The sequence below is a fragment of the Zingiber officinale genome, chromosome 4B, assembly GCF_018446385.1.
Source record: "Zingiber officinale cultivar Zhangliang chromosome 4B, Zo_v1.1, whole genome shotgun sequence".
NCBI classification, from domain to species: Eukaryota; Viridiplantae; Streptophyta; class Magnoliopsida; order Zingiberales; family Zingiberaceae; genus Zingiber; species Zingiber officinale.
The window spans coordinates 22,330,701-22,357,288 of record NC_055993.1 but is presented as its reverse complement, the minus strand read 5'-3'; the positions used below and the strand labels follow the sequence as shown (position 1 = coordinate 22,357,288).

Sequence of the window (26,588 nt, the reverse complement as noted above, 5' to 3'; positions counted from 1 at the left end):
AACAGTTACTATGTTAATGGCTTTAAATTCCACGTGGCACAACGAGATTCACGGAAATTAACTTATAATTCTGGTGTTTGTGTCAAAGGATCTATGGACAACAATAACACTGAGTTTGATTACTATGGGAGACTTGACGAAATTATAGAGATTGAATATCCTGCATTACCAATAAAGATGTGTGTGTTGTTCAAATGTTCATGGTATGATCTAACCGCAAGAATTGGTACTAAAATTCATCCAAATTATAATTTAGTTGAGGTTAATGCGAATAAAAGATTCAACAAGTTTGAGCCTTTTATTTTCGGAATACAAGCGAGTCAAGTTTTCTATCTTGAATACCCTACGAAGAGAAGAAGATCTAGTGAATGGTTGTCTGTTTGTCGAATCAAGTCTCGCTCGACCATAGAGATGCCGAATACAATCACTGCTCAAAACCATGATGCATTTCAGAATGATGAAGTGGAGAGACATTCAGTTGATTTACAACACCAATCTACTTCTCAATTACTTGTAGATGCTAATGACATTTACAAAGAGATAGATGATGGGGAGATGCCCAATAGTGAGGATGAAGTTGAACTAAGCTCATCTAGCAATGAGGACATAGAAACTGTTAATTTTGATTATTCAGATGTTAATGATGATTAAATATTAACATTATTATTTTCGACGATAAGTAATGCTTCCATATTGTTTTGTATTTATATTATCAGGTTTTTAGACCTTATTATGATGTGTTGCAATGTTATTTTGCAGATATCATTATGGCAGAGCAACAGCCTGTGGCACCCCATGGCTACAAGGTCCTTACCATTGTCGGGGGCTCGTAAGTATTTTGTACTATTAATTCAAGTTTATATATAACTTTAGTTATAATATATTTCTCATAACTTCATATTGTTTTGTGCAGGTTCACTCCAGATGGGCACAGAGTTGTCACATATATCACTGCAAAATTCAAGGAACAAGTTAGCGCGTCTGGTACTACATGGAGGCATGTAGACCAGGATATGAAGATATTTTATTATAATGAATTTATGGTAAGTAAATTTAATATATTTTACATTCTATAATATAGTTATCATTTAAACTAAATGTTTAACTTATAATTACAGAAAAGGCATACATGGGTGGACGGGCAAGAAGAACAATTTAAAGCCACATGGAATACTCACTGTGCCAAACTCTACAGAGATTATGTATTACATGAGAAAGAAGGGCACTAGGCCTGCGTATGTTTCAGAGGCAATATGAAGTGCATGAACGACCACCTGGGCTACAGAAAGGTGGCAAGCTAATGCCGAAAAGGCAAAAGCAAATAGGAATACAGAGCCAGGTGACCTGAGCACCGGAATCGCTCAGCATACGTCAAGATCCAGATCTATTGTTGAGCATACCATGGATCTGGTGAGTATAATTTTAAATTTTGTATTTATTACCAACCTTGTATTGTTGAGCATACTAATTTTTTCCCGAATTTTTTGAATGTAGGAACGTGAGCTTGCCCGATAGCCTACATGTATGGAGATTTTTCTCAAGACCCACAAGAAGAAGGATGGGTCATTTGTTGATTCTCGATCTCAAACTCTACATGTAAGATTATTAACTTTAATATATTTTTTCATTTCTATCTTGATTAGTATTTAGTAATACAGATCAAATTGGATATTATATTATTTTTTATCCAGCAACAAATGACAGAAAGGGTGGCTCAGGCATCTCAGCCATCAGCAGAGGGTGGAGAGTCACAGTCTTTATCCACCGACGATCTAAATGAGATTTATTATGATGTTGTCGGTGGAAGGACAAAAAACTCTACCCTCTACGGCCTTAGCTCTCAGGCTAAAGTAGCATTTGATCATTTGAGGAATCCAGTAGGTCGTGCTAGTTCCTCTTCTTCTAGTGAGATGCAGTCTTTAAGACGTGAAAATCAAGAACTGCGTTCTCAACTGAAATCAATGGATCAGAGGATGGCTGATATGGATCAGTGGAGAGCTGATGAGGAGAAGAATAGAGCTGAATATGACAAGAGTAATGAGGATCTCATGGCCCAAATACGGGCGATCGTGGCTTCTTTCACCCAGGCATCACAAGGTTCTGAGTCATAGGAGACTCAAGATCCATCAGACGGTGATCATTAGCTTTTTTGAGGTTTGTTCAACTACACTTTAGTTCAACTATACCAGTTGACTACACTCATCACAAGGTTTTTGAGGATCTCATGGCCCAAATACGAGCTGAACGTGAGCCTGTTTTAATATTATAACATGTTTATTTTTAAAATTTTTATTACTATATGTTTCAGGAGTCACGTTCAGTCCTATTTACATATTGGCTCTTCACTACATTATTTGCTCATTTTTGTTCAGGTATCATTTTATATAAAATTCGTTATACATAAATATGCAAATTGTTTATTTATTCATCATTTTGTATTTGCCTTTCTACAAGATTTTCTTTATGATTTCGCGTTCTTGTATTATTTGGAGTACATTCTAGTTTGGTATGTATTATGTAAACTTGACTTTAGATATGGATGTGTGGAATATATATTCTGTAGATTTGGTTAGATATGGATTGTATGAAATATGTTTTTGTTTGTGGATTTTATTAGTGTAGATTATATTGTCATATGATATATATATGTGTGGATTATATTTAATGTAGATTATATTTGCTATGGATTGTATTTGTTGTGTGGATTGTATGATACCATCGATTGTGATGGTTTGTTTATGTATTTGGAAAATGTATATGGGAACAACGTGTAAACGAAATGAACCTGTGAATTTTTTTTATTTCCCGGCGGAATACCGACGGAACGGGATTCCATCAGAATTTATTAAACCCACAGATTTCGATAGATTACCGACAGAACTACAAGTTCCGTCGGTAATTACCGACGGAGCCCGTAGTTCCGTCGGTAAATACCGACGGAACCGGTAGTTCCATCGATATTTATCGACGGAAAAGGCAGTTCCGTCGATAACTACCGATAGAACCTGTAGTTCCGTCGGTAGTTACCGACGGAAGCTGTAGTTCCCATCGATATGTTTCCAATTTCCCGACGGAACATTAAGTTCCGTCGGAGGATTTTCGCATTTGGTAATAGTGTTTTTTTGCTACCGATAGAAAATAAATTCCGTCGGTATATATTACCGACATAATTATGCTTTCAGTCGGTAATCCTGGGTCGTCAGATATTTTACCGATGGAAATTATTCCGTCGAAAGTCTGTCGTATGAGCATGTACCGACGGAATGTCGACGGGTAAAACTGTTTTTTTGTAGTGTTCATGCATGAAAATATAACTTCATATTATATTTTATGAAAATTAGTTTTTAATGTATAAATATCATATAAACTAATGCTAGGGATGCATTATAGTTTAATATGGGCAGACACATCAAGAGGAAGTCAAAACTAGAACTTTAGGTCAAGGTTCAATTGAAGCATTTAGCTAGTTTAAGATTTTATGTCAATCTTAGAATTTGTGATAAATATATTTTTTATATATATTTTTTCCAAGTAGACATTGATAAAATAGACCTTCCCATAAAATTTAGAAATTTTTAGAAGTGTGTGGAATTTCTGGTGCATTTTTGAAGTTGTATCAAAAATATTATTTTTGGCTGAAATAGTGTACCAGTCAACTGATACAGTTACCATTCGACTAGTAACACTGTTCATGAGCACAAAATATCTCTATAAGCTCGTTTTAAAGATGGCAGTTGACTAGGGTTAATGGCAATCGACTGATGCAGCCTAAAAATATATTTTAGTAATAGGAAATGACCAAAAGGATGATGAACATATATGTAATCTAATGGAGGATTAATACATCATGTTTATGGTCATTAGAGGTTAAAAAGTCCAATAATTAGGATATTATTGGAGCTCTTTTTAATGTATGACAAAGGGGAGAAAGTGTTAGGTTTAAGTGGGAAACCTACACACTATTGCAAGAAAACTTAGCTCAAGGGGGAGCTTAGGTGAAAGGGGAGCAATTGCTCACATATTGGCAAAGGGGGAGAAAGTTTCACTTTACGGGAAATTCTAGCTCAAGGGGGAGCTTAGATGAAGGGGGAGCCTAGGGTTAGGTTCCATGACTTATGCATGAGTATATATGCATGTTTATTTGCATTATTATTACATTTATGTTTTCCTAACTTAAACGGTTGTCAAATATTAAAAAAGGAGAGATTATTAGAACAATCTGGGTACCTTAGGTTTTGATATTTGGGCAAAGGTTTGAGTTAGGTTTATTGTTGTATTTGATATGCATTGTGAGTGTGCAGGATACATGTACAATAAGGAGAGTCCAAGTGTGATCTTGGCAAAGGAGGAAAGTCCAAGGATGAGTCTTGGCGGTGTAAGTCTAAGCATGTAGTATTGGCAACGTAAGTCCAAGTATAACTTATCAATGGATGAAGTCCCGAAGGTGTGGCCTCTTGGCAAAGGAAGACCTAACAATAATGACAAGGCTGATGGAAGCTCCAGAAGGCAAAGTGTGAAGGATGGGGAGACATCCGAGGGGCACGAGGCTGATGGAGGAGGTTAGAAGGCTAGGTCTAGGTTGTGCGGGAAAGGATGAGTGCATGAGAGACTGTACTCAGGGTAAAATTTCAGTGTTACTACAGCATTACTATAACAACCGACAAGTATTTTTATCAGTCGGTTGGTAGCCGACCGTTGGCTTGTAATGATCAAATTTCACTTAGAGCCAGTCGATTGGTGGTTGTACTAGTCAACTGGTGGTAGGAAAATAGCTTGGTGTTTTCCTCCCGAGCTCTATTTAATAGAGCTCGGGGTGCTTGGGCATTGTTGATGAAATTAGTGGTGGTTAACCCTAATTAGAGTCACCAAGTGCTCAAGTGATCTAGTGTGGTCTTGTGTGAGTTGTGGTGCCTCCGCCCACAAGGAGCTATGCAAGCTAGTCGGAAGTTCTTCAAGGAATCATCCACTGAAGGATCGGGATCTCCCACCTTACGAACAACCGTGGAGTAGGAGTTTTATCTCTGAACCACATAAACGAGCGTGTTTTTGTGGTTTGCTTGTCTTCGTTCTTCTTGTTTTAGTTTAACTTTCTAATTGTTAATTTGTTTTGTATTCTGCTGTGTATTAACAATTGTAGGAAGAGATCGAAGTGTGTGATTGACTATTCCCACCCCCTCTCTAGTCGGTGTCAAAGTCCCAACAAGAGGAACAACTGAAAGGGGTTGCTATTCAGAAAAGGGGAGGGATGTCAGAAGATGGTCGTCGGCCAAGAGATGACCGACGGGAAGGGAGAAGAGCTGGCCAGTAGCTCTCCTTGAAGGGTAGAGGCAGCAGAACAATAGAAAATTATTGTTGTTCAGCAGTTGGCCGGAGCTCCTATTCTCTGGTGTCCTTCTAGCTAGTATCCGGACCTACTAGGTGGCAGCAGACCAAAGAGAAAAATCTTCTCCTAGATGGTCGACGGCAAGAGAAGAAGAGGGAGGGAAAGGAAAAACCTAACGATTAGGTTTTCTCCAAGAGATGAATTAATTAATTTCTCTCCAATCTATATCAATATATAGATCTCCTAATGAGTTTAATTAGCGAATCTAAACTCGTAACCACTAATCCAAAGTCTAAACCAATAGCCTTAAGTTTGGTTCAATAACCAAATATCTTTTTATTAAAACTAAACCAATTTGATTCATAATTAAACTAAAGAGAGTCCAATTCATCTTCAAAAGATGTGTTTATCCATGCTTCTATTCCAATAAAATATCTTCCATATTTTTCCTTTATCTGGTCCAACCAGACTCAATCTCGCTTGATCTGAGAACCCAATACTTAAACTCATTATAAGTCTTTCGGATACACTCGTAATGTGTGTGACTCAATAGGTTCCCAGTTATATTAGTCATTCATAATTAACCATTAATTACGAATAGATCATGAGTGGCACCTAGTAGTACATTATGACCACCAATTGATCAAAAATCAACGGTTGATTCCAGAACCACTTTTGAACCCTTCAGTAGCTATAGTGAGTCGTGTCTAGTTTCTTTCACTCGTCTTATATCCACTTGATTCAGGATATGGTCTGTGTGTCAACCCCTACTAAGCTGACTACGTCATACCTAGACTAAGTTATACTTTCTCGTCCTATGGATTCAAATTACTCAACATATGTCCAAGAGTACCATACTCTTGACATGTTATGTTTTAGCCAAAGACTTCGAGTAACAATCCTGACAAGTGGTTATAGGGTAAATATCTCCTTATGTAAGGAGCGGTGAATTCTCTATGGGCTATCTAAACACCTTCGACACTTTAACTTATACCCAATCATCGTGGATCCATATATATAAGGAGGTATTTTCTTAAGATGTCAAAGTATAAGTCTCCATGACTAAGATAACTTGAATACCTCGAGTCGAAGGAAACTTACACTCGAACTGCAATGAGATCTTCATTGTTATATCTGAATATATATAGAACCATATGAAGTCTCATGACATGTCACTACAATGAACTAGTTACCCTTAACTATCATTCATATTTAACTCTCGATATGCTAATGTCTCCAGCCAGTGAGAAACAATTGCTCTGATAAATCAAGGAGTATAACACGTGCTAGTCTTTCAGAATTAATGATGTCCAAACTCATCAATTAATTAACTAGGAAATATTTTAATGCATTCATAATTACACATGAAGAGATGCTCACTAGTTGTGATATAGTCACAAGTTCTCTCATTCTATGAATCATATTATAGACAATCAGTAAATGAGTTTAAGATTCAATCACATACATTAATAATGTACGCTCAAATAGTAAATATTTATTTATCCAATAAATAGTACATACCATAAGACGATTGTCTTATGACATCTCTCAAATATAATATTTCTAATGTAAGACTTTGATTGTATTCCCAAACTCATCTCAAACGAAGGACCACTATTACTCTCATAATTCAGGCCTCCCCACAAGTATCCAATCACTCATGACCTACTTCGGACCTCCCCGCAAGTATCTTGTCACTCTTGACTAGCTCCAAGCCTCCCCACAAGCATCAGTAACTCTTGACTTGCTTCGGGCGTTCCTACAAGTATCCGATCACTCTTGGCATGCTCTAGATCTCCCTTATCTGGTCACTCTTGACCTACTCCAGGCCAATCTATAAGCATCCAGTCACTTTTGACATATTTTGGGACTCCCCGCAAGCATCCAGTAACTCTTGACTTGCTCTGGTCCTCCCTTCAATTTCATTCAATATCATCTCAAATGACATCTGGTCTGGACTATAACTCTAATATCCTTTGTTGAGACCAAAAGAATTCATATATCCCTACAATGATATGATATTATTCACTTTAAGTATAAACCCTCGTAATCATCCTAACATTATCATTTTTTACTACAATTAATTAATTATTCTTTTACTCTTTCAACCTCCAACAGTCTTTCATGCCTCTTCTTTCTTTCATGTTGTGGAGCCGTCTACAATGTTGACATTGGTCGATCTGAATCACAAAGGTCCAACTCTACTTTGGAGACGTCGTCGATAGTGTGGAGGTCTCCACATTGACGTCTGGAACAACAACGAAACACGTCGACTAGGCAGCGTGGGCGGCGCCTCTCATGACATAGTGAAGTCGCAATATTATAGCTATATTGATAATATATCATTGCAAGTTATATATATATATATATATATATATATATATATATATATATATATATATATATATATATATATATATATATACACACACACACGAAGTTGATATCCTGCGCGCGCGCACAGTGCGGGCGCGCAGGATATCACTTGAATTTAGTTTTTTTTTAAATTTTTTAATAAAAAAAATAATTAAAATTTATTTAAAAATTTTATTTCTAGGGTTCAGGCTTTGGAACTTTGGGTCATAGTATCAAAGTTATTTTTTTTTAGATTTTACCTCTAGGGTTCAGGCTTTGGGTTATAGTATCAAAGCTATTTTTTTTAGATTTTACCTCTAGGGTTCAGGCTTTGGGTTATAGTATCAAAACTATTTTTTTTTAGATTTTACCTCTAGGGTTCAGGCTTTCCAATTAGGTTATAGTGTTTGGTTTAAAAAATAAAATAAAATAAAATTAATTTAAGTATTTATTGAGTATTGAAATATGTTGAGGGGATATATTAATGCATTAAAAATTTATATAAGAAAATGTTAATTTTTTTAATTAAAAATTTTAAAAAAAAATTAAAAAAAAACCTATTGAATTGATCTATGCGCGACGCGCACAGTGCTGCGCGACGCGCACAGTCGTGCACTGTGCACGTCGCGCATGAGATCAAATCTATATATATATATATATATATATATAGTCGCGCACTGTGTGCGTCACGCAGGATATCCGCACTTATTTTTTATTTTTTATTTTAAATTTTGAATTAAAAAAATAATTAAAATATTTTTAAAAAAAAATTATTTCTAGGATTCATGTTTCCCAATTGGGTTATAATTTGTAAGTTATTTTTATTTTAAAGATTTTACCTCTAGGTTCAGATTTTTCAATTGGGTTATAGTATTTAGTAAAAAAAATTTAAAAATAAAATAAATTTAAGTATTTATGGAGTATTGTAATATATTCAGGAGATATATTCATTGATTAAGAATTTATATATAAGGAAATATTGATTCTTTAAAATTCAAAAACGAAATAATAGATATGTTATTATTATTTTTTTAAAAATTTTGAATTAAAAAATTAATTAAAATATTTTTTAAGATTTTATTTTAGGGTTCATACATCCCAATTGGGTTATAATTTTTAACCTAATTTTTTTTAAAATTTTACCTCTAAGATTTAGGCATTCCAATTGAGTTATAATATTTAGTAAAAAGAAAAATTAAAAATTAATTAAATTTAAATATTTATATAATATTATAATATATTTAGAGGATATATTTATATATTAAGAATTTATATATAGAAATCTTGATTTTTAAATTCAAATTATAAAAAAATAATAATTAGAAAAATATGATATGCTCTAGCCGCACAGTCACGTATTGTACGACGCGCAGCATATCACCGCTTTAACCACTATATACATCGATAGCTCTTGTAGTTTGAAGTACACCCTGGTGAATATATCAACTCAATCGATGTTTGGGTCTGTCTGTGAATTCCTCGTTGAAATGTGAATCTCTAAGCTCGAATTTAACACCAACTTGGGGATGCACTATGGGCCTTTTGGGAAAGCAGGTGGCAATAGACTCATAATTCCAAGGTCAAGGATGGTCGAATCTTGGATTCTTTGGCCGGTTCACAATTAATTGGGCTTGCATTCAGTATTTTAAAGTCATATCGGGTTTGATCCGTAATCAGTACCTCCAACATATTGATTTGTGGGATTAGCGAACCTAGGCATCATATTTCCTTTTCATCAAGGGCCTTACTAATATCAGGGACACCATTAACTCAAAGTCGGAATTGCCCAGCAAGGGGCAAACAAACTCTCTAGGATATATAGTCATTAATCTGTCCAGCATCCGTTGGTATTAAAGCCTCAACATCTTCTTCAATAGTTTATCATCATGGTTATAACAGACAAGTTTCGATTGAGGAAACTTTATACCGTGATCGTAGCATTCAGGATGTAAAGATTGAGGATTTACATAGGAAAGTTGTAAAATTAATATAATATCTAACGACGCGGGATTTTGAAGACCGTGAGTTCTTTTATCTTGATTCTGGTTCCACTTTCAAAAACTCATATTAAAATCATGCTCAATTCCAAGAATGTCGTGGTTGAGGGGAGCTTGATGTAGATTTCAATTTTCGAGAGTTAATTTGCCCAAATTTATTGGTACGTTAGAATCAAAGAATTAGTTAATTAAATTAACGAAGTGGAGGAAGAGTTTTTTTAATTATAAGAAAGTACCCAACCGTGTGAAAGTTAAATTGGTTACTATCAAATGCAAAGGTTGAGTATCAGCGTGGTGGGAGCAGCTATGACGATCACGTAACAAATAGGGTAAAGCCAAGATCACTAATTGAGAAAGATAAAAAGAAGATAGATAAAAAGAAGATGAAAAATCACTTTCTTACCTTAGGTTACACTCAAACTTTGTTTCGGAGATTGATTAGGTTTCACCATGGAGGATGATAGCTTCGACGCTCAAGATGACTTACTTAGATGGATTCAAAGATGATTTAGAGGAGAAATTTAACCCAGCGGAGCATGATAAGGAGATGAATTTAATGTTCGGGGATGCTTATTATGATGATAAGGATTTCGATCTTGGATTTGGGAGCTAGGAAGAAGGAGATATAGAGAAGGCAAATTTTTGATAAGTATGGTTAATTGCTTAGTGGTGGAAAAGAGAGATTCCAGGCAACTCTGGAAAGGATTTTGAAATAGAGACATGTAGTAGAAGAAGAAGATTTTAGAAATGTGAAAGGAAAAGAGGTAGAAAGGAAAAGGAAACTTCATTGTAAATGAGACTTTAATTTTACATTGAAAGTTTTAAAATATTTTTGTTGGTTTATAATGTGTCACAAGCATAGATGTTGTGAACATATGTATAGGAACAGACTTTCTCTCTAACACGTGTGCTCATAGAGGAGTGCAAATTTAGGGCCCAAATTTTACTAACCCACGTTGACTTATGTGCGAGCACAACTTGCTCGCGTCGAATGCCGGGCAGGTCAAGTAAAATTTATCTAAGTGAATAAACTAATATTTTAACATCCAAATATATTTTGTGGATTGCTTAAGTGTGTAACTAACGCATTAATTGATGATTAATGGTGAATCTGTAATTGATCGAGTGAAACCAATAACCATGAGTGGTCTGCGGCTAACGTTTTGATCTCAACGAGTAAATGTAATAAATGACTATTAATCTGTCATTGACTGCTGCTTCATATCTAAGCTCATATAAAGAGGTTGTAATCTAAGAAGCATACAAAACAAGCAGAAATCTTCCACCTTCGTTTCCTCCTTCTCATGATAGTCTTTCAGTTCGCCACATACAACCTGTGATTGGTTGTGTTTGTGGCCTCATTGACATCAAGCGTGGTCCTTTAGTATTACTGGAGGGGGACGAATCTAATTTAAAGAAACAACGTTGGACCTCAATTTCTCCATTTCCGAGCACTCGAAAATCCATTCGGACTCAGGATTGCGTCCCAAGTACTCAGCTTTGTTTCCTGACTCGACACTCGGTACTCGACTGACTCGAACTCCGCTAACTAGATGACTCAACACTCGGCGACTTGACGCTCGATTGATTCGATGACTTGGCAAATGTCTGACTTGACTGACTCGATGACTGGATTGACTCGATAGCTTGGGCACTCGAGTCAAGGTAGCTTAGTCATACAAGACAGCTCATCTATACAGGGCAGCCCGGGTCTACCAAGAAGCTCAACCATCCCAATCAACTCATTCTTCCTTGCTTGTCAGCTTGAGATTATTCAATCAAGTCATCTCAACAAATAAGTTTGAAATTAATTTTGTGTAATTTCAATTCAACACATTCCCTCTATATTCGACATTAACACAATCCAACAAATTTAAAATAAATTTCATTTATGTTAAGATGACCACGGAAAGTGTTGAGGTACAACAGACTCATCATATGAAGATCCCCTCTGTCTAGATTAAAATTGTTCTAATTAATCATGAAAAAAAATCAGAGAAGTTCACCATGTTAAACTTCAAGAGATGCTAGCAAAAAATGCTTTTGTATCTAACCACACTAAATCTGACTCAGTTTTTGATCGAAGAACCTATCAAATCGGTTGAGGATGCGACTAATATCCAAATCATCAGTATAATAGAGACATAAACTCAATCTAAATTCCTATTCCGAAATTATATCTTCAACTGCTTTGATGACCTTAAACCGTTAGCATAGGCTCTGCAACTGTCAATATGACTTAGATACCTTTGACACGTTCCTCTAGCTAGTTTGAAAAAAATACAAACGCACAAGATTTTTTTCATATTTGAAGTTTTCAATTGATTTCTATCATGTCTTATTGACTTTTGCATATATAATTGAACCCGCGGAAATGGTGATGTTCTAAAGATTTTATTTTTTCAAAAAAAAAAATATTAAAGAGGCAGAGATCGGGAGATTTTATTTTATTTTTATTTTTAGAGTTATTATATATATATATATATATATAGATTTTGAGTTAAATTTTAAGATTGTGATTCCTTTTTTTTTTATTAGTATTTATTTTATTTTTAAAAATTTAGACTCTATATAAATAATTATTTGGATTGATATATGGAAAAGTGTTCTTTTAGGATTAATAACAATTTTGGTATTTTTTTATTAACAATATTTTTGATAGTATCATTTATTTTTTTATTTATTGATATCCTTCTTCGAATGATTGTAGAAGATTATTTATTATTTATAATCTTCATATGCCAACAGATCCAAAAACTCACAGAATAATCGCTGGTGTCAAATAGTCACCAGACTAAACCAATTAGACCTCTTCCTCCTCTTAAGTTTTTTTTTTAATATATAAATAGGGCATCTGACTATTTTAAAATATTTAATACTAGATAATTTATTATACTAAATTTTAAATGAAATTTTATTATATTTCTTATTTATTGTTATTCTATTTTGTACATAGCAAGTTTTACTAATAGTTTTTATCTAAAAATATTTTAATAATTAGTATTCATTAAGCATTATTCTAGTGACTTCTTGGAGAGTTCTATTTTTTGCTTTCTACTATCCATTTTGTTCAGATGTATTAGGATATGAGAATTCTTGATGGTACCCATTTTCTAAGTAGAATTTAGTAAACCTATGATTTTTAAATTCTCCGTCATTATCACTCCTAATTCTTTTAATTTTTTAGTCTTTTTCATTTTCAGTTTGTTACAAAAATTACTAAATATTTTAAATATTTTATCTTTACTTTTTAAGAATTTTATCCAATTAAATCTTTAGTAATCATCAATTATTACTAAATAGTGTAAAGTTTCATTAATAGATTTAATTCCATGTGAGTCAAATGTAATAATTCAAGTGTTGAATTGGTTTGAGTATGATTAGCTGGTTTGTGTGTTGATTTGGTCTATTTTCCTTGTTGACAAGTATTACAAATTGTTGAGTCTAAGTTATGTAATTTTAGTAGTCCTCTAACTAAGTCATTTAGTTTGGTGAGGTTTCTAAAGTTAGTGCGGGGCATTTTCCTATGCCACAACCAGTTTCCTCTTTTTGTGTAAGTGAACATAACCTTATATTTTGAATCACACAATTAACTAATACTAAGTAAGTTAAATTTGAAAATTTCAATAAAGAGTACTTTATTAATAATGAAATTAGATTCTAGTTCAATGTTATCTATTTGAATTACCTTTAGTTCATCGTTGTTTCCAAAGGCAAATATTCCTAGTCTTTTGAAAGTTAATTTTGTGAATATTGTTTGATCCCCGGCCATGTATCTGGAGCAACCACTATCTAATATCCATTTAGATCCTAAAAAACTTAGGAGAAAAATCTTAGCTCAAGTGTGAACTTAGTTTAACATGATTTATTTTTTTTATTTTAATTTAATTTACTTAATTTAACTTATTTTAATTTTAATTTAATTTAATTTTAATTCTATCCTTATTCATCTCACTCTGTCTAAGTTTTCAAATAAGGGATTCTATGGTTTTGTGAGATAAGTTAGGTTGAATTTCAGGGTTTGGTTTAACTTATGTTAGATTTAAGTTTAGCGTTGGGTTTAACAAACAGACATTGTTTGGATAAAGTTCTAAGCTATGGTAAGTCACCTAGACATCACTAGAGTAACCACACCTTCAAAATTTTTAAATAGTCCCGCCCACTGAACTTAGTACAAAACTTTGGTCTAACCAGCTAGGATTAGTAAAGGGTAGCTTTAATTAGTTCCACTAAGTAAAATGCACCAGGTCAAAGTCATATCTTTCTAGACATGCATAGACAGAGTTTTCCTAACCTACTATCATCCAAAACTTCTCCAGTGTAATTTTTCAAGTTAAACTTTTGTTCCTATTTAAGCTAGTCCTAATTACCCAGTTGGGTAAACTATTATTTTTTGAAGTGCCAACTAATTTGGTGTCTCTTCCTGAATTATTTAATTTGGGTTTAAGTTATAGGTTTATGTCGATTATTTTTATAGTTATAATAGACTTGATTGTGACTTGAAATTAAATTAACTTTGTAGTTATTTGATTTAGATTTAGTTTTTTTATTTGAGTTTGATTTGTTTATTTTACATTTTAGATTTAGGTTCGAATTAATAGGTTTAGTTGAATTTAGTTTTAGGTAATGAATTTCATTTTTGGATACATAAAATTAATTGAGTCCTACTTATATAGTTAGGCATACTTTCGGAACCCAAGCTTTGGTTTGTTTCTTGTTTTGACTTATAAGTGATATAAAGATTTTGTTAGTCGAGTTTGACTTGTATCCGAGTTCAGATATGTTGTACATAGATCTTTGTGATCCAAGTATCATGTCTAAGTACTTGGATTTGGTTGTGAATTTTTCTAACACTTATTTTTAGATTGGTTACTTCAGTTTTCAATTTAAAGTTTTATTCTTCAAGTCTTTCGCCTTGAGTTGAATTAGTATTTTCTGTTGGGAAGTTAAATTGTTCCTTAAAATGTTGATTTCCTTAAGAAGTGTGTTGTTTTATTTTTCAACCCTAATTAATTTTTTATTCAAACATGTAATTATTCTTAAAAATTTAGTAGTTAAGATAGATGATACCTCATTCGAACTTCAGAAATGAGTGCGGACTCGTGGCTTGATTCATATTCGAACTCATTGTCTTATTTTGTCTCACTTTCTGATTCTGGTCCGGTTGCCAGCAATGCGAGGTAGTTGTGATGCTTCTAATTTTCGAAGTCTAATTCTTCATCTTAAGTCATCTTATCTTCTTCCTGCATTTCGATGTTAAGTAATTTATTCAAAGGTGAATGTATTTCGGTTACCTTTGCATCATTTGTTTCTTTGTGTAACTCTATGAGTTTATTCCAAAGGTCCTTTGCATTTTCATGCAGGCCGACTCGGTTTAGTTCCTCCTTTGTGAGTCTGCACTGGATCGTGTTCAATACCTTGAAGTTGGTTTGCACCTTCTTTTTCATCTCTAGAGTCTAGTTTTCAAGGTCCATCAGAATCCCGGTGTTGTTGTCAATCGAAGCCTTGTACCCACTGTAGATGTTGAACCACTGGTCGAGGTCTGTCTTCAGATACACTTCCATCCGCTTCTTCCAATATGGGAAGTCCTCTCCGTTGAAGAACAAGGGATGAACAGTATTTTATCCTTCGGTTTGGGTCATTTAGAGATAGAACCTTGCACACAGAAAAAAAGGAAGAAAGAAATCCCAAGACTAGGTCTTGGATTAGCAGTGTGGGAGATAATAAGAGTATTAAAACTCGATTGGTGTTGCACCAATTTAGAGTATTTTGCAACGGGAAAAATTTCCCAAGAGGTAATTGTACCAATTTGGATTACATTAAAAATCTCAAAACAAAAAAGAAATAATTAAAGAAACTTTAAAAGTCACCCCCTTGCCTAATTGGTGGTTGCACAAATTCAGAGCGGTACCTGCTCTGATACCACTTGTTAGATCGTAGAGACACTAGAGGGTGGGTGAATAGTATTTGTCAAAAATCGCGATTTCAAATAAGTTACGCAACGAAATAAAGAAAATAAAAATAATACTAACAAAACCAAGTTTTACTTAGTTCGAACCCTGTGATGACTTCTACTCTAAGGCCTACGATCGTCGATCGCTTTTATTGGGCAATCACTATCAATTCGAATAATGAGTTACAAAAATTGAGTACAAGAGCTGCAATTAATTGTTACCGACAAACAGAAAGGAAATTAAAATCTTTCGTTCTTCAAACTTCGGAGCAGCCTTTCGGTATAGTTGGAGCATTTTCAAAATAGCCCACAAGAATAAAACTTGTAGCAAATATTGTACTGAAGTTACTGGTCGAACACCTTTATATAGGCCTATTTCGGGCGCCTGAAACCCCTCCATGTGTCTGGACCACTACTGACGTGGTGATCTCTCGTTGAAACTTAATATGCCAAGTTTATCCACTTCTGGGCACCTGGACCCCCTCCGGACACCTAGACCGTTGATGTGGGTTCGACTAGTCGTCGTGCTCTAACTCAGCTTCGGGATAAAATTTCTGGTTCGGGCACCTAGACCAGCTCCGAGTGCCCAGACTGCCTGAGTGCCTGGCCAGGCCGCCCGGGCAAAGCTGGTCAAGCCACCCGGGCTCTCTTTTTTTAGCATCTTGTTTTCCGACAAAAAAGAATTAGTCCAGACAATAAAAAAATATATTTATCCTGCAAAATAAGGTTAGCACAATATAGTAGGATAGTAGTAGTAATTAGATCCTGTCTGTCTGAGATCAGGATCTAGTCAAGATTTCAACTTAGGTTTTTCAAATGGACCTAAGTTGAACTGACGCCTACAGTTCCCTCAACGGGGAATGCGTCCTCACTAGATTTCTCCTCCAGTTGCTTACCTCCACTTACTAACTACAGTTGCTTGACTTGTCTTTGACCCATCAGGTCTTCCCGTCATTTGTCAGGTCCCACAGATCTAATTAGACTTCGACTTATTGTCAGGTCCCGCGGATCCAATTGGACTTCAGCCTATTGTTAGGTCCCACGGACCCAACCTTAATTCCCACCAGATATTGGATCCCATGGACCTATCTGGACTTCACACTAGCTATCAGGTCTCACGGACCTAGCTGGATTTTAGCCTAGTGTTAGGTCCTTCAGACCCGTCAACTCCTACACACTTAGTAAATCAATTAGACCATAATACAATATAACTTTAATCCACTTGTCATTCATCAAAATCTGAGTTAGATCATTAGTGCAAATTACACCAACGCGATTATTTGATGCTTCCTGCACCAACACTTCTAAGAAGTCTAAGAAGGTCACAAGAGAAGTTATCTCTAGAATTAACCGTGAGAAGTCTTGTGTAGCCAAGGCTTCTAAGAAGCCTAGGAAGGGCATTAGGAAGGTATTAAGGAAAGTTATGCCTAATAAGTACATAGAGCATCTAAGAAGTACCAATAGATTTTGGATTCCTAAGAGTGTGTTCTTTACACCTTAGATGGGTTTAGAGAGTGTTAATTCTAATTGGAAGGATAGTTAACCCAACCTTGATGAAATTGATACTTTGGGCATTTTCAAGGTACTGCTACGCCTTAAAAATGAAGGATTAATGTTTACTCTTTGGAAGAGTAAAATGTATCAAAATTTGATGGTTTAGACCTAATTAAATTGGCACAATTATGTTAGAAGTCAAAGAAATGTTAAATTGAGATTTTGGCAATTTCTTTGGGAGATAGAGAAACTAAGGATTATTTTTAAATTTAGTAATTAGTTAGTGATACTTAGATAGATAATCTAGGAATTTTCTTTATGCTAAAATTACCATGATTGTGTGACTATTATATGCCATGACACCATATTTAGCATTCATATATGTTTATGAAAAATGTCATATGTCATGTCATATATAAATCATTATTCATGATAGTTTTTCTTTTGAAAAATATGCATTTAATGTATGTTATAATTATTTTCATGTATTATTTTAAAATTCTTTGTAATTAAGGAAAATGGCATCAATTGACATTCTATGTTAGATGATCAAAGTTTAAATGTCTAGTCAGATATACATGATCTCTTAATTTCAGGGAAAACCTATTGTACATCTCATAAGAACTATAGGCTTGACTTGTATGTATTTTTGAGATACACTATATACAAGTGAGATATTAGGAGGATGACTAAAACTCAAATTGTTGATTTAGTGTATCTTTTAAGTTTAAGTTTCATCTTAACAATAGATTATGAGAAGTTTAATCATTGGGAAAGTTATGTTAGGACCTTCATGCCCGCTAGAGGGGGGTGAATAGCGGTTCATCGTGCTTGCATTGGTTTGCTTCTTCTTGTTGATGTGCAGCGGAAAATACAAGAACCAAACACAAACAACGCTAACTCTAGGGATTTACTTGGTATCCACCTGAAGCAGAGGTGACTGGTCCAAGGATCCACACACTCACACACCCTCCACTATGAAACCACTCCTTTGCGGTAACTACCGAAGGTGGAGAAGCCTTACAAGCACACAATACAACAAGAATATAAAGAGAAGCAAATACAAGGGAAATCTTACACGATTTGTACAATAAACTCTAACCCTAGATTCTTCTTCTTGTTGCAACTCGCCTCTTGACTTGGGCGTGCCTCCAAGAACCTTCAAGACTAGTGGAGAGAGCTGTGGAGAAGTTGCTGTGAAAGTCGCAGAAGAATCGCAGGAAAGAACACAAAGTTCTACGGAGAAAACGCTCCGCTCAGGCTTTAAACAGTGCTCCCAATCGATCCAATTCATCTCCAATTGATTGCCACGTCAGCACTGCTTCATCGTAGTCGTCCATCGCTCGTTTCCTGCTCAACGGTCAAATCCCAATCGATTGACAGATCGATTGGGAACATCTGAATCGATCGGTAGATCGATTCAGAAGCGTTCTGTGTTATCGCGATCGCGCGAGAACTCCCCTGCCCAATCGATCGACCAATCGATTGGGCAGCTCCCAATCGATCGCTCGATCGATTGGGAAAGCTTCTGTGCTCGCAATTTCACATCCCAATTGATTGACCGATCGATTAGGCCTTCCCACAATCGCAGCACACACCAATCGATCGACTGATCGATTGGACCCTGGTTCAATCGATCTCCCGATCGATTGACCAGCCTGGACTTGACTGAAACTCAAGTCCAAAGCCTCCAACCCAACTCTCGGTCAACCGTGACCTGTTGGGTCTTCGTGCCTAGTATTTGGCCACACCCGACCAATCTCGAACTAGCCTTCTAGCCTCCTCTATTAGCTTTGCATCCCTCGGATATCTCCCATCCTTCACGCCTTGCCTTCAGGAGCCTCCTTCGGCCTCATCCTAGTTGTCAGATTATACCACCACACTCGATTAACCTCAAACTAGCCTTCTAGCCTCCTCCATCAGCCTTGCGTCCCTCGGATATCTCTCCATCCTTCACGCCTTGCCTTCAAGAGCTTCATTCGGCCTCATCCTAGTTATCGAGTTCTCCTTACCAAGTCACACTAGGACTTACCTTGCCAAGACCACATGCTTGGACTTACAACCTATGCCAAGATCACACTTGGACTTTCCAATTGCCTGGCTCCTCACTAGTGTTGGTTGCTACTCGAAAAACCTAATGGTTCCACTGTACAAAATTTTGTACAAAGGTCTGAACCTTTTCCTAGCTACCATGTGTTCTTTTAAATTAAACTCGGATCGCCTGCGGAACTTAACACGTTTGATCCAAAGTTTAATCTATTTGTTCTTTTAGGTTTTGACTTGGATCTCCTGCGGAACTTAACACGTTTGATCCAATTCACCTAGGTTATTAATTTCATTAAATATTAGTTTCCAAAATTGGCTCCCAGTACTGACGTGGCGAGGCACATGACCTTCTTGGATATGGGAACAACCACCACCGACTAGACAAAGCCTTTTAAGGAAAGTTAATATTTAATTTCCTTAAATAACTTTAGGTCAACCAAAAAGAATAATCAAATCACAAGGAAAAGAAAAAAACAAAAAAAAAACACAACATCGAAATAAATTCGAAATACTAGAATCGTATGCCTCTTGTATTTAGTATTATTTCCTAAAATAACTAGTATGATGCGGAAAGGAAAAATACTAGTTATACCTTTTAGAAAGACCTCTTGATTTTCTACCGTATTCCTCTTCTAACCTCGGACGTTGTGTGGGCAACGATCTTCCGAGATGAGAAACCACCAAAGCACCTTCTTCTCCTTTCTTCAAGTTTCGGCCAAGCACAATGCTTCCAAAAGATGAAGATCTTTTTCCACCAACCAAGCTCCAAGGGATGTAAGCTTTCTCTCCTTCTTCTCCAAGCTAAAATCCGGCCACCACTTGATCTCCAAGGAGGAAGAGAGGTTTGACCACAAGGATGGAGAGAAGAAAAGGGGAAGGGCCGGCCACACCAAGGAAGAAAAGAGGGAGAAAAATAATAGAGTCGTTCACCCATGAAGGCACCTCTACCCCCCTCTTTTATAATCCTTGGTCTTGGCAAATAAGGAAATTTAAATAAAAAACTTCCTTAATTCTTTTGCCATGAAAAGGAAATATTTATTTAATTAAAAATAATTTTTCTCTTCTCAATTTACAATGGCCGGCCATATACAAATCTCCAAGCAAATAAAATTTTAAACACAAATTAAAACTTCCTTATTTGCTTCCGGAAATTTATAAAAATTTTCAATAATTTTTATCTCTTCATGATTGGTTAATAAAAAGGAAATTTTATAAATTAAAATCTTTCTTTTAAACATGTGGATAAAAAGAAAGTTATCTCTAAAAATTAAAATCTCTTTCAATCTACAAATAAGGAAAGATATCAAATCTTTTCTTAATCTTTTGTAGAAACTTATAAAAGAGAATATTTAATTTTTAAACTCTCTAATAAATTATGAACATGTTTAAAAAGGAAAGTTTTCTTAAAATTTAAAATCCACCTTTTAATCAACAAATAAGGAAAGATTTCAAATTTTTTAAACTCTCTTTTAAACATGTGGATGATTTACAAATAAGGAAAGTTTTTACTAAAAATTAAAACTATCATTTTAATCCACAAATAAGGAAAGAGATTAATCTCTTCTCTTAATCTTTTGTAGAAAGCTATAAAAGGAAATTTTAATTTTAAAACTCTCTTTTAAATCATGATATCCACATAAGAAATAATTTTAATAAAAAACCCTTTTAATATTCTAGTGGCCGGCCACCTAAGCTTGGGACCCAAGCTTTGGCCGGCCACCAACTTGGCTCATCCATTTGGTCTTGGCCGGCCCTAGCTTGGGTTCCATGCTAGCTTGGCCGGCCCCATTGGATGGGTAAGAAGGTGGGTATGTGGTGGGTATAAATCTCTATATACAAGAGGCTACGATAGGGACCGAGAGGAGGAATTGGTTTTGGTCTCCCGATGAAATTAAGCATCCCGTGTTCCGTGTTCGCCCCGAACACACAACTTAATTTCATCAATAATAATTCATTCCACTAAAGAACTATTATTGAACTACCGCACCAATCCCAAATTACATTTTGGGCTCCTTCTTATTATAAGTGTGTTAGTCTCCCTGTGTTTAAGATAACAAATGTCCACTAATTAAGTAAGTTACTGACAACTCACTTAATTAATATCTAGCTCCAAGAGTAGTACCACTCAACCTTATCGTCATGTCGGACTAAGTCCACCTACAGGGTTTAACATGACAATCCTTATGAGCTCCTCTTGAGGACATTCTCAACCTAGATTACTAGGACACAGTTTCCTTCTATAATCAACAACACACACTATAAGTGATATCATTTCCCAACTTATCGGGCTTATTAATTTAACGAACTAAATCTCACCCATTGATAAATTAAAGAAATAAATATCAAATATATGTGCTTGTTATTATATTAGGATTAAGAGCACACACTTCCATAATAACTGAGGTCTTTATTCCTTTATAAAGTCAGTATAAAAGAAACGACCTCTAATGGTCCTACTCAATACACTCTAAGTGTACTAGTGTAATTATATAGTTAAGATAAACTAATACCTAATTACACTACGACCTTCTAATGGTCTGTTCCTTTCCATCTTGGTCGTGAGCTACTATTTATAATTTATAAGGTACTGATAACATGATCTTCTGTGTGTGACACCACACACCATGTTATCTACAATATAAATTAATTGAACAACTACATTTATCATAAATGTAGACATTTGACCAATGTGATTCTTATTTCTAGATAAATGTTTATACCAAAAGCTAGGCTTTTAGTATACATCCTAACAACTAGGACTTTCTCACTTGCCAAGATCACACTTGGACTTTTCACCCTTTGCCAAGATCACACTTGGACTTTCCAATTGCCTGGCTTCTCACCAGGACTTTCTCCTTTGCCAAGATCACACTTGGACTTTCCAACTTTCCTAACCTCCAGTTAGGACTTCTACCATTGCCTAAACTCCAGTTAGGACTTCCACCACTGCCTAAACTCCAGTTAAGACTTCCACCACTGCCTAAACTCCAGTTGGGACTTCCACCACTGCCTAAACTCCAGTTAGGACTTTCATACGCCTAATCTCCAGTTAAGACTTCCATACGCCTGACCTCCAGTTAGGACTTTACATACACCTAACCTCCAGTTAGGACTTCCATACATCTAACCTCTAGTTAGGACTTTTCCAGTCAAGTCTCCTGTCAACCTTGACCTACTTGACTTGTATTCTCATCAACCTGGTCAACCCTTTGACCATCTCCATAACCGGACGATTGCCCTAGCAATCTCCATATATTGGCAAACATTAAAACTCAAACCCTTACTCAAGTTTGACTCAACTCAAGCTTAGTCAAACTGGTCAACCTTGACTAAGGGAAATTACCCCAACAATCTCCCCCTTTTTGATGTTTGACGATTCTTCTAAGTTAGGCTAAATCTCATAGCCTTAACTTCTTCTTTATCACAAGGCTAAATCTCATAGCCTTAACCTCTTCTTTATACTAAGGCTAAATCTCATAGCCTTAACCACTTCTTTATACCAAGGCTAAATCTCATAGCCTTAACCTCTTCTTTATACCAAGGCTAAATCTCATAGCCTTAACCTATTCTTGACAAGACATGAATGAAGGTTTCCTTCATTCTCTCCCTTTCCTAGAGGGCAAATTCTCCGTACTTGGGATGAAGGCCTAACTTAACCTTCCATTCTCCTCCTTTGTCACACATCAAACACTGAAAATAAACTCTTCTCCATAAGAGTTAACTCTTCATTGTTTACAACCTCACATATTGTTAACAACCTCCAAAGCTCCCCCTTGAGCTCTACTTCACTTCAAAATGCTCATCCTAGAGCATGCATCAACTTCCCAATGAAACTCTCATTCATTGTATTCAATGCTCCCCCTTGAACAGTAATCTACTCCACAATGCTCATCCGAGAGCATTCATCAGCCTAGCAATGAAGATAACCAATCTTCTATTGCTCCCCAATACTCGACCCTGAGTATTAATTCATCACGAAGGTTTAACCCCCTTCCAAGGTCTTTGAAAAGATTTTTATGTTTTCAAAGAGTAACTCCCCCTAAAAACACGGTCAAACTTCTATCATTGCACCAACAATAACTTGGGGTTCCTAAATAATTAGGAAAACCAAAACTCAAAGTTTTGAGGTTCAAAATTCAATAATAAAACTAAACCACAACCTAAACTTCATCTAAATCCACCTTAACCTGTAACAACCCAAATTTCCTCATTTCGAGTCCTAATAGTAATTAAAATTATTTAGAAATGCTTTAGAAATATTCTAGAGATTTTTAGGAATTTTTATAGTATTTTTATGTAATTTTCGGAGTTCGTTTGGTATTTTTACCAAAAGGAAGAAGTTGTAAAAAATAAAGAGGTTCGGCCGAGGTCCGAACCCGCGACCTCCGACTCGGTCCAAGACTTAAGCGAAGCGCGATAGCCAAGCGCCCAAGTGGGCCGTGCTGATCAAAGAAGAGGCGGAAATAATTTAAGCAATAGTTAGATAACAGAATACCCTAGTTATAAAGAGAGAACTTAGGTTTTTCCCGTGACAAAAAAAAAACCTTTCCTCTCTTCTCCCGACTGCGAGCGCGGTGTTCTGTTGGGCGGAAACAAAAAGGAAGCTAGGGTTTCTCTCCGGTGACCGGTCCAGGGTGATCTCGGAGAGTCTTCCACGCCATCACGATCCTCTCGTCGAGGAGAACCTGTTGGCACGAAGAAGGGGCCGAGATTTCAAGTTATCCGAAACCCTAGAAGTATATTTCGGCTGTGAGTCAAGGGATTCCGGTAAGTGCTTCTCACCTGCAGTAAGAGTAGTTTCGGATTCTTGTTTTCTTCATGATTTTGAAGCATACTGTAAAGGTTATTGTTTTGTGCTTGCTACCGTGAACCTTAAAGAAAGAAAGAGGATGATTAATTTAGTTTAAGCATGTGGGTTGTATTTCCTTCAAGCCTTGTGATTACTGTTTTCAGATTTCGATTTAGTTTTTCTGCTTGTGACCTTAAAGGAGCATGATCGGTTCTTATGGAATCTTGTAGGTTCCGGTTATTTTACTGTTAAGCAATGAACATGAGATAGTATAGATTTGTTTGTTTAGCATGTAGTTTGGTTGTGGTCACTACAATGAGTGGCTATGAGTAGAAATTCAGTTTCCCTTTGTTTTCTTTGCCATGGCACTGGGCATGAAGAATGGTTATGCTTGAGTTGGGTTCCAGTAGCAAATTCCTTTCTAGTTGTAATGTGTATACACTGCTATGTGTTTTAGTGAGCATGCCGTGGGTTTGGTCTTTGTTTGTGCTATGTATTTGACATGAATATCCTTAGTTTTTGGAGTATCCAGTAGACCTTTTATTTCTAATTTATTTCTAGTACAGACCACTTTGTTAATTCAGAGCATGAACCACCTTAATTCTAAGCTTGAGCAAATGAACCACCAATTGCAGTGCAGATTTATCCTTTACTTGCTGGCTTTGTTTTAGTGTGAACGGTTTTAGGAAATAAGCTTTGTATACAGATTTTATTAAGCCTTGTATGCAGATTTTGTTAAGCCTTGTATGCAGATTTTTGTTAAGCTTTGTATGTAGATTTTTGTTAAGCTTTGTATGCAGATTTTGTTAAGCTTTGTATGCAGATTTCTGTTAAGCTTTGTATGCAAACTTTTGGTTAAGCTTTGTATGCAGTTTTAGAATCTGTTTAAGCATTTCAGTTTTTTTGTACGAGGCATTCTTTTATTAGAAGTATTAACAAGTATAAGTATTTTACTTGAGAAGGCTAGTACCCGACTTCCGAGGTTGTCGTTAAACAAATCCAGGTGACCGTTTCTGAGGTCTCGGCCCTGGTAAGACCAAGGTCTTTGCCCTCGTAGGACTGGTGGCTCGCTACCTCAGTTTCTATTAGGGAGCGCGCAATGGTACTAAGCCTGAGCCCAAGAGATTATTATTTTGAAGTATAAAAGTATAAGTTTTGAACAAGTGAAATAAGTTTCACATAAGTTTAAAGATCAGCAAGTTTAGTTTTCTTTTATGCTAGCATGTTGTTTAGATTGTTCTTACTACTATTTGCTATTAGTTGAGCAGCTTTACATGTTTAGCATTTCGGTATGTTTGATTTCTTTGTTATTAGATGAGTATGAGTAGTATTTCTTTTAAGCATTCAGTTTATAGATTTATTCCTGTTCATATGCATATTCGAGTTTTGTGAGTTAGATAGCGCTTACTAAGAAATTTGCTTATAGTTGCATTTTCCTCTTACTGCAGATAAAGGAAAGGAAAAGTTATTGCGAAGGAAGGCGACAAGGAGGTGTGGATGGATGTGTGATGTCTTGACTATGGAAGCCTTGGGATTTAGTTTAAAAAATTCATTAAGATTTTGTATTCAGAATGTTGAAACTATTCTTTCATGTTGCTGGATTTTCTTATTGAATATTTTATGTTTTAGAATTCTTCCTTCTATTTACTATGCACATTAGTTCCGATAATTGAGTTGTATCACTGTTGCATGCATATACAGACTGATATGTTTTAGTTGTGAATATATGCTTGAGTAGAATGACAAGATGAGTTAATTATGTTTCAGTTGTTACTAATTGCATGTTTAGAGTTTTCTGAGAGTTTTAGGAATTACTATCAACATCTGAGCAAGATTAGTTAAGTAAAGTTTATAGTTAAGTAACGTCCCACCCTCACAGACTAGTAGAGAGGAGGGTGGGGTCGTTATAGTTGGTATCAGAGCAGTCCCCATTCTCCAGCATCACACACACATCAGCATCAGCCTTGCCGTCTTCAAGTAAGAAAGTATTTAAAATTCTTTCATTAGTATGTCTTTCCTTATTATTTACAGTATAGAGAAATGTTTAGAAGTACTGCTCACCTGTAGTAAGAGGTGTTTTCCGTTGATTTCTCGTCGTAGAAATATTGTATGTGCAGATTTCTTTTGTGTTCTATGCATGATTATGTGTTACCTAGTTAGTTTCACTTATAGATGCATATGAAAAAAATACCCTATCAGTATTTTGAGTTTAAGAAAAGTATAAGAAAGATAAAGAAAAGAAAGAAAAAGGCCAAGGCCTTAAGTAGATCCCAAAGTCAAGACTTTAGGAATTTTGGCACACAAGGTGTTTGTTAAAATGCCAAGACATTTAAAGAAGAAGTAATTAAGATATTTTACTTTGAAATGCCAGAAATAGCACTTAATGTGAGTAGTGGAACTCACCGGCCATAGACTGGTGAAGAGCTGGTCAGCAGGGCATTAGTCGCTGAGCACTATCTGAACAACATCAAGGCACAACAAACGCAACTCAAGCCAGTCAAGATAGAGGACAAGACAGCAGGGAGTCAGAAGCCCCAGGCAAGTAAGCAGAACTGGAAGGGCAAAGATAACAAAAGGAAACGATGGAATACAGGAGGCAGCCAAAAGGGAGGTCCAGTAGACAAGCAGGCC

At 35.7% G+C, this 26,588-nt stretch overlaps 1 protein-coding gene across 1 annotated transcript in view; it reads left to right on the top strand.

Annotated features, from left to right (window-relative positions):
• Positions 1–1,973: 1,973 nt before the first annotated feature.
• The window catches only part of LOC121978154, a 40,962-nt gene continuing 16,347 nt past the window's right edge, over positions 1,974–26,588 (top strand). Inside the window, exons 1-3 of the mRNA XM_042530531.1 lie at positions 1,974–2,097; positions 2,190–2,246; positions 2,309–2,372. Of these exons, the coding sequence (XP_042386465.1) occupies positions 1,974–2,097; positions 2,190–2,246; positions 2,309–2,372 (245 nt within the window). The remainder of the gene's footprint in view (positions 2,098–2,189; positions 2,247–2,308; positions 2,373–26,588) is intronic.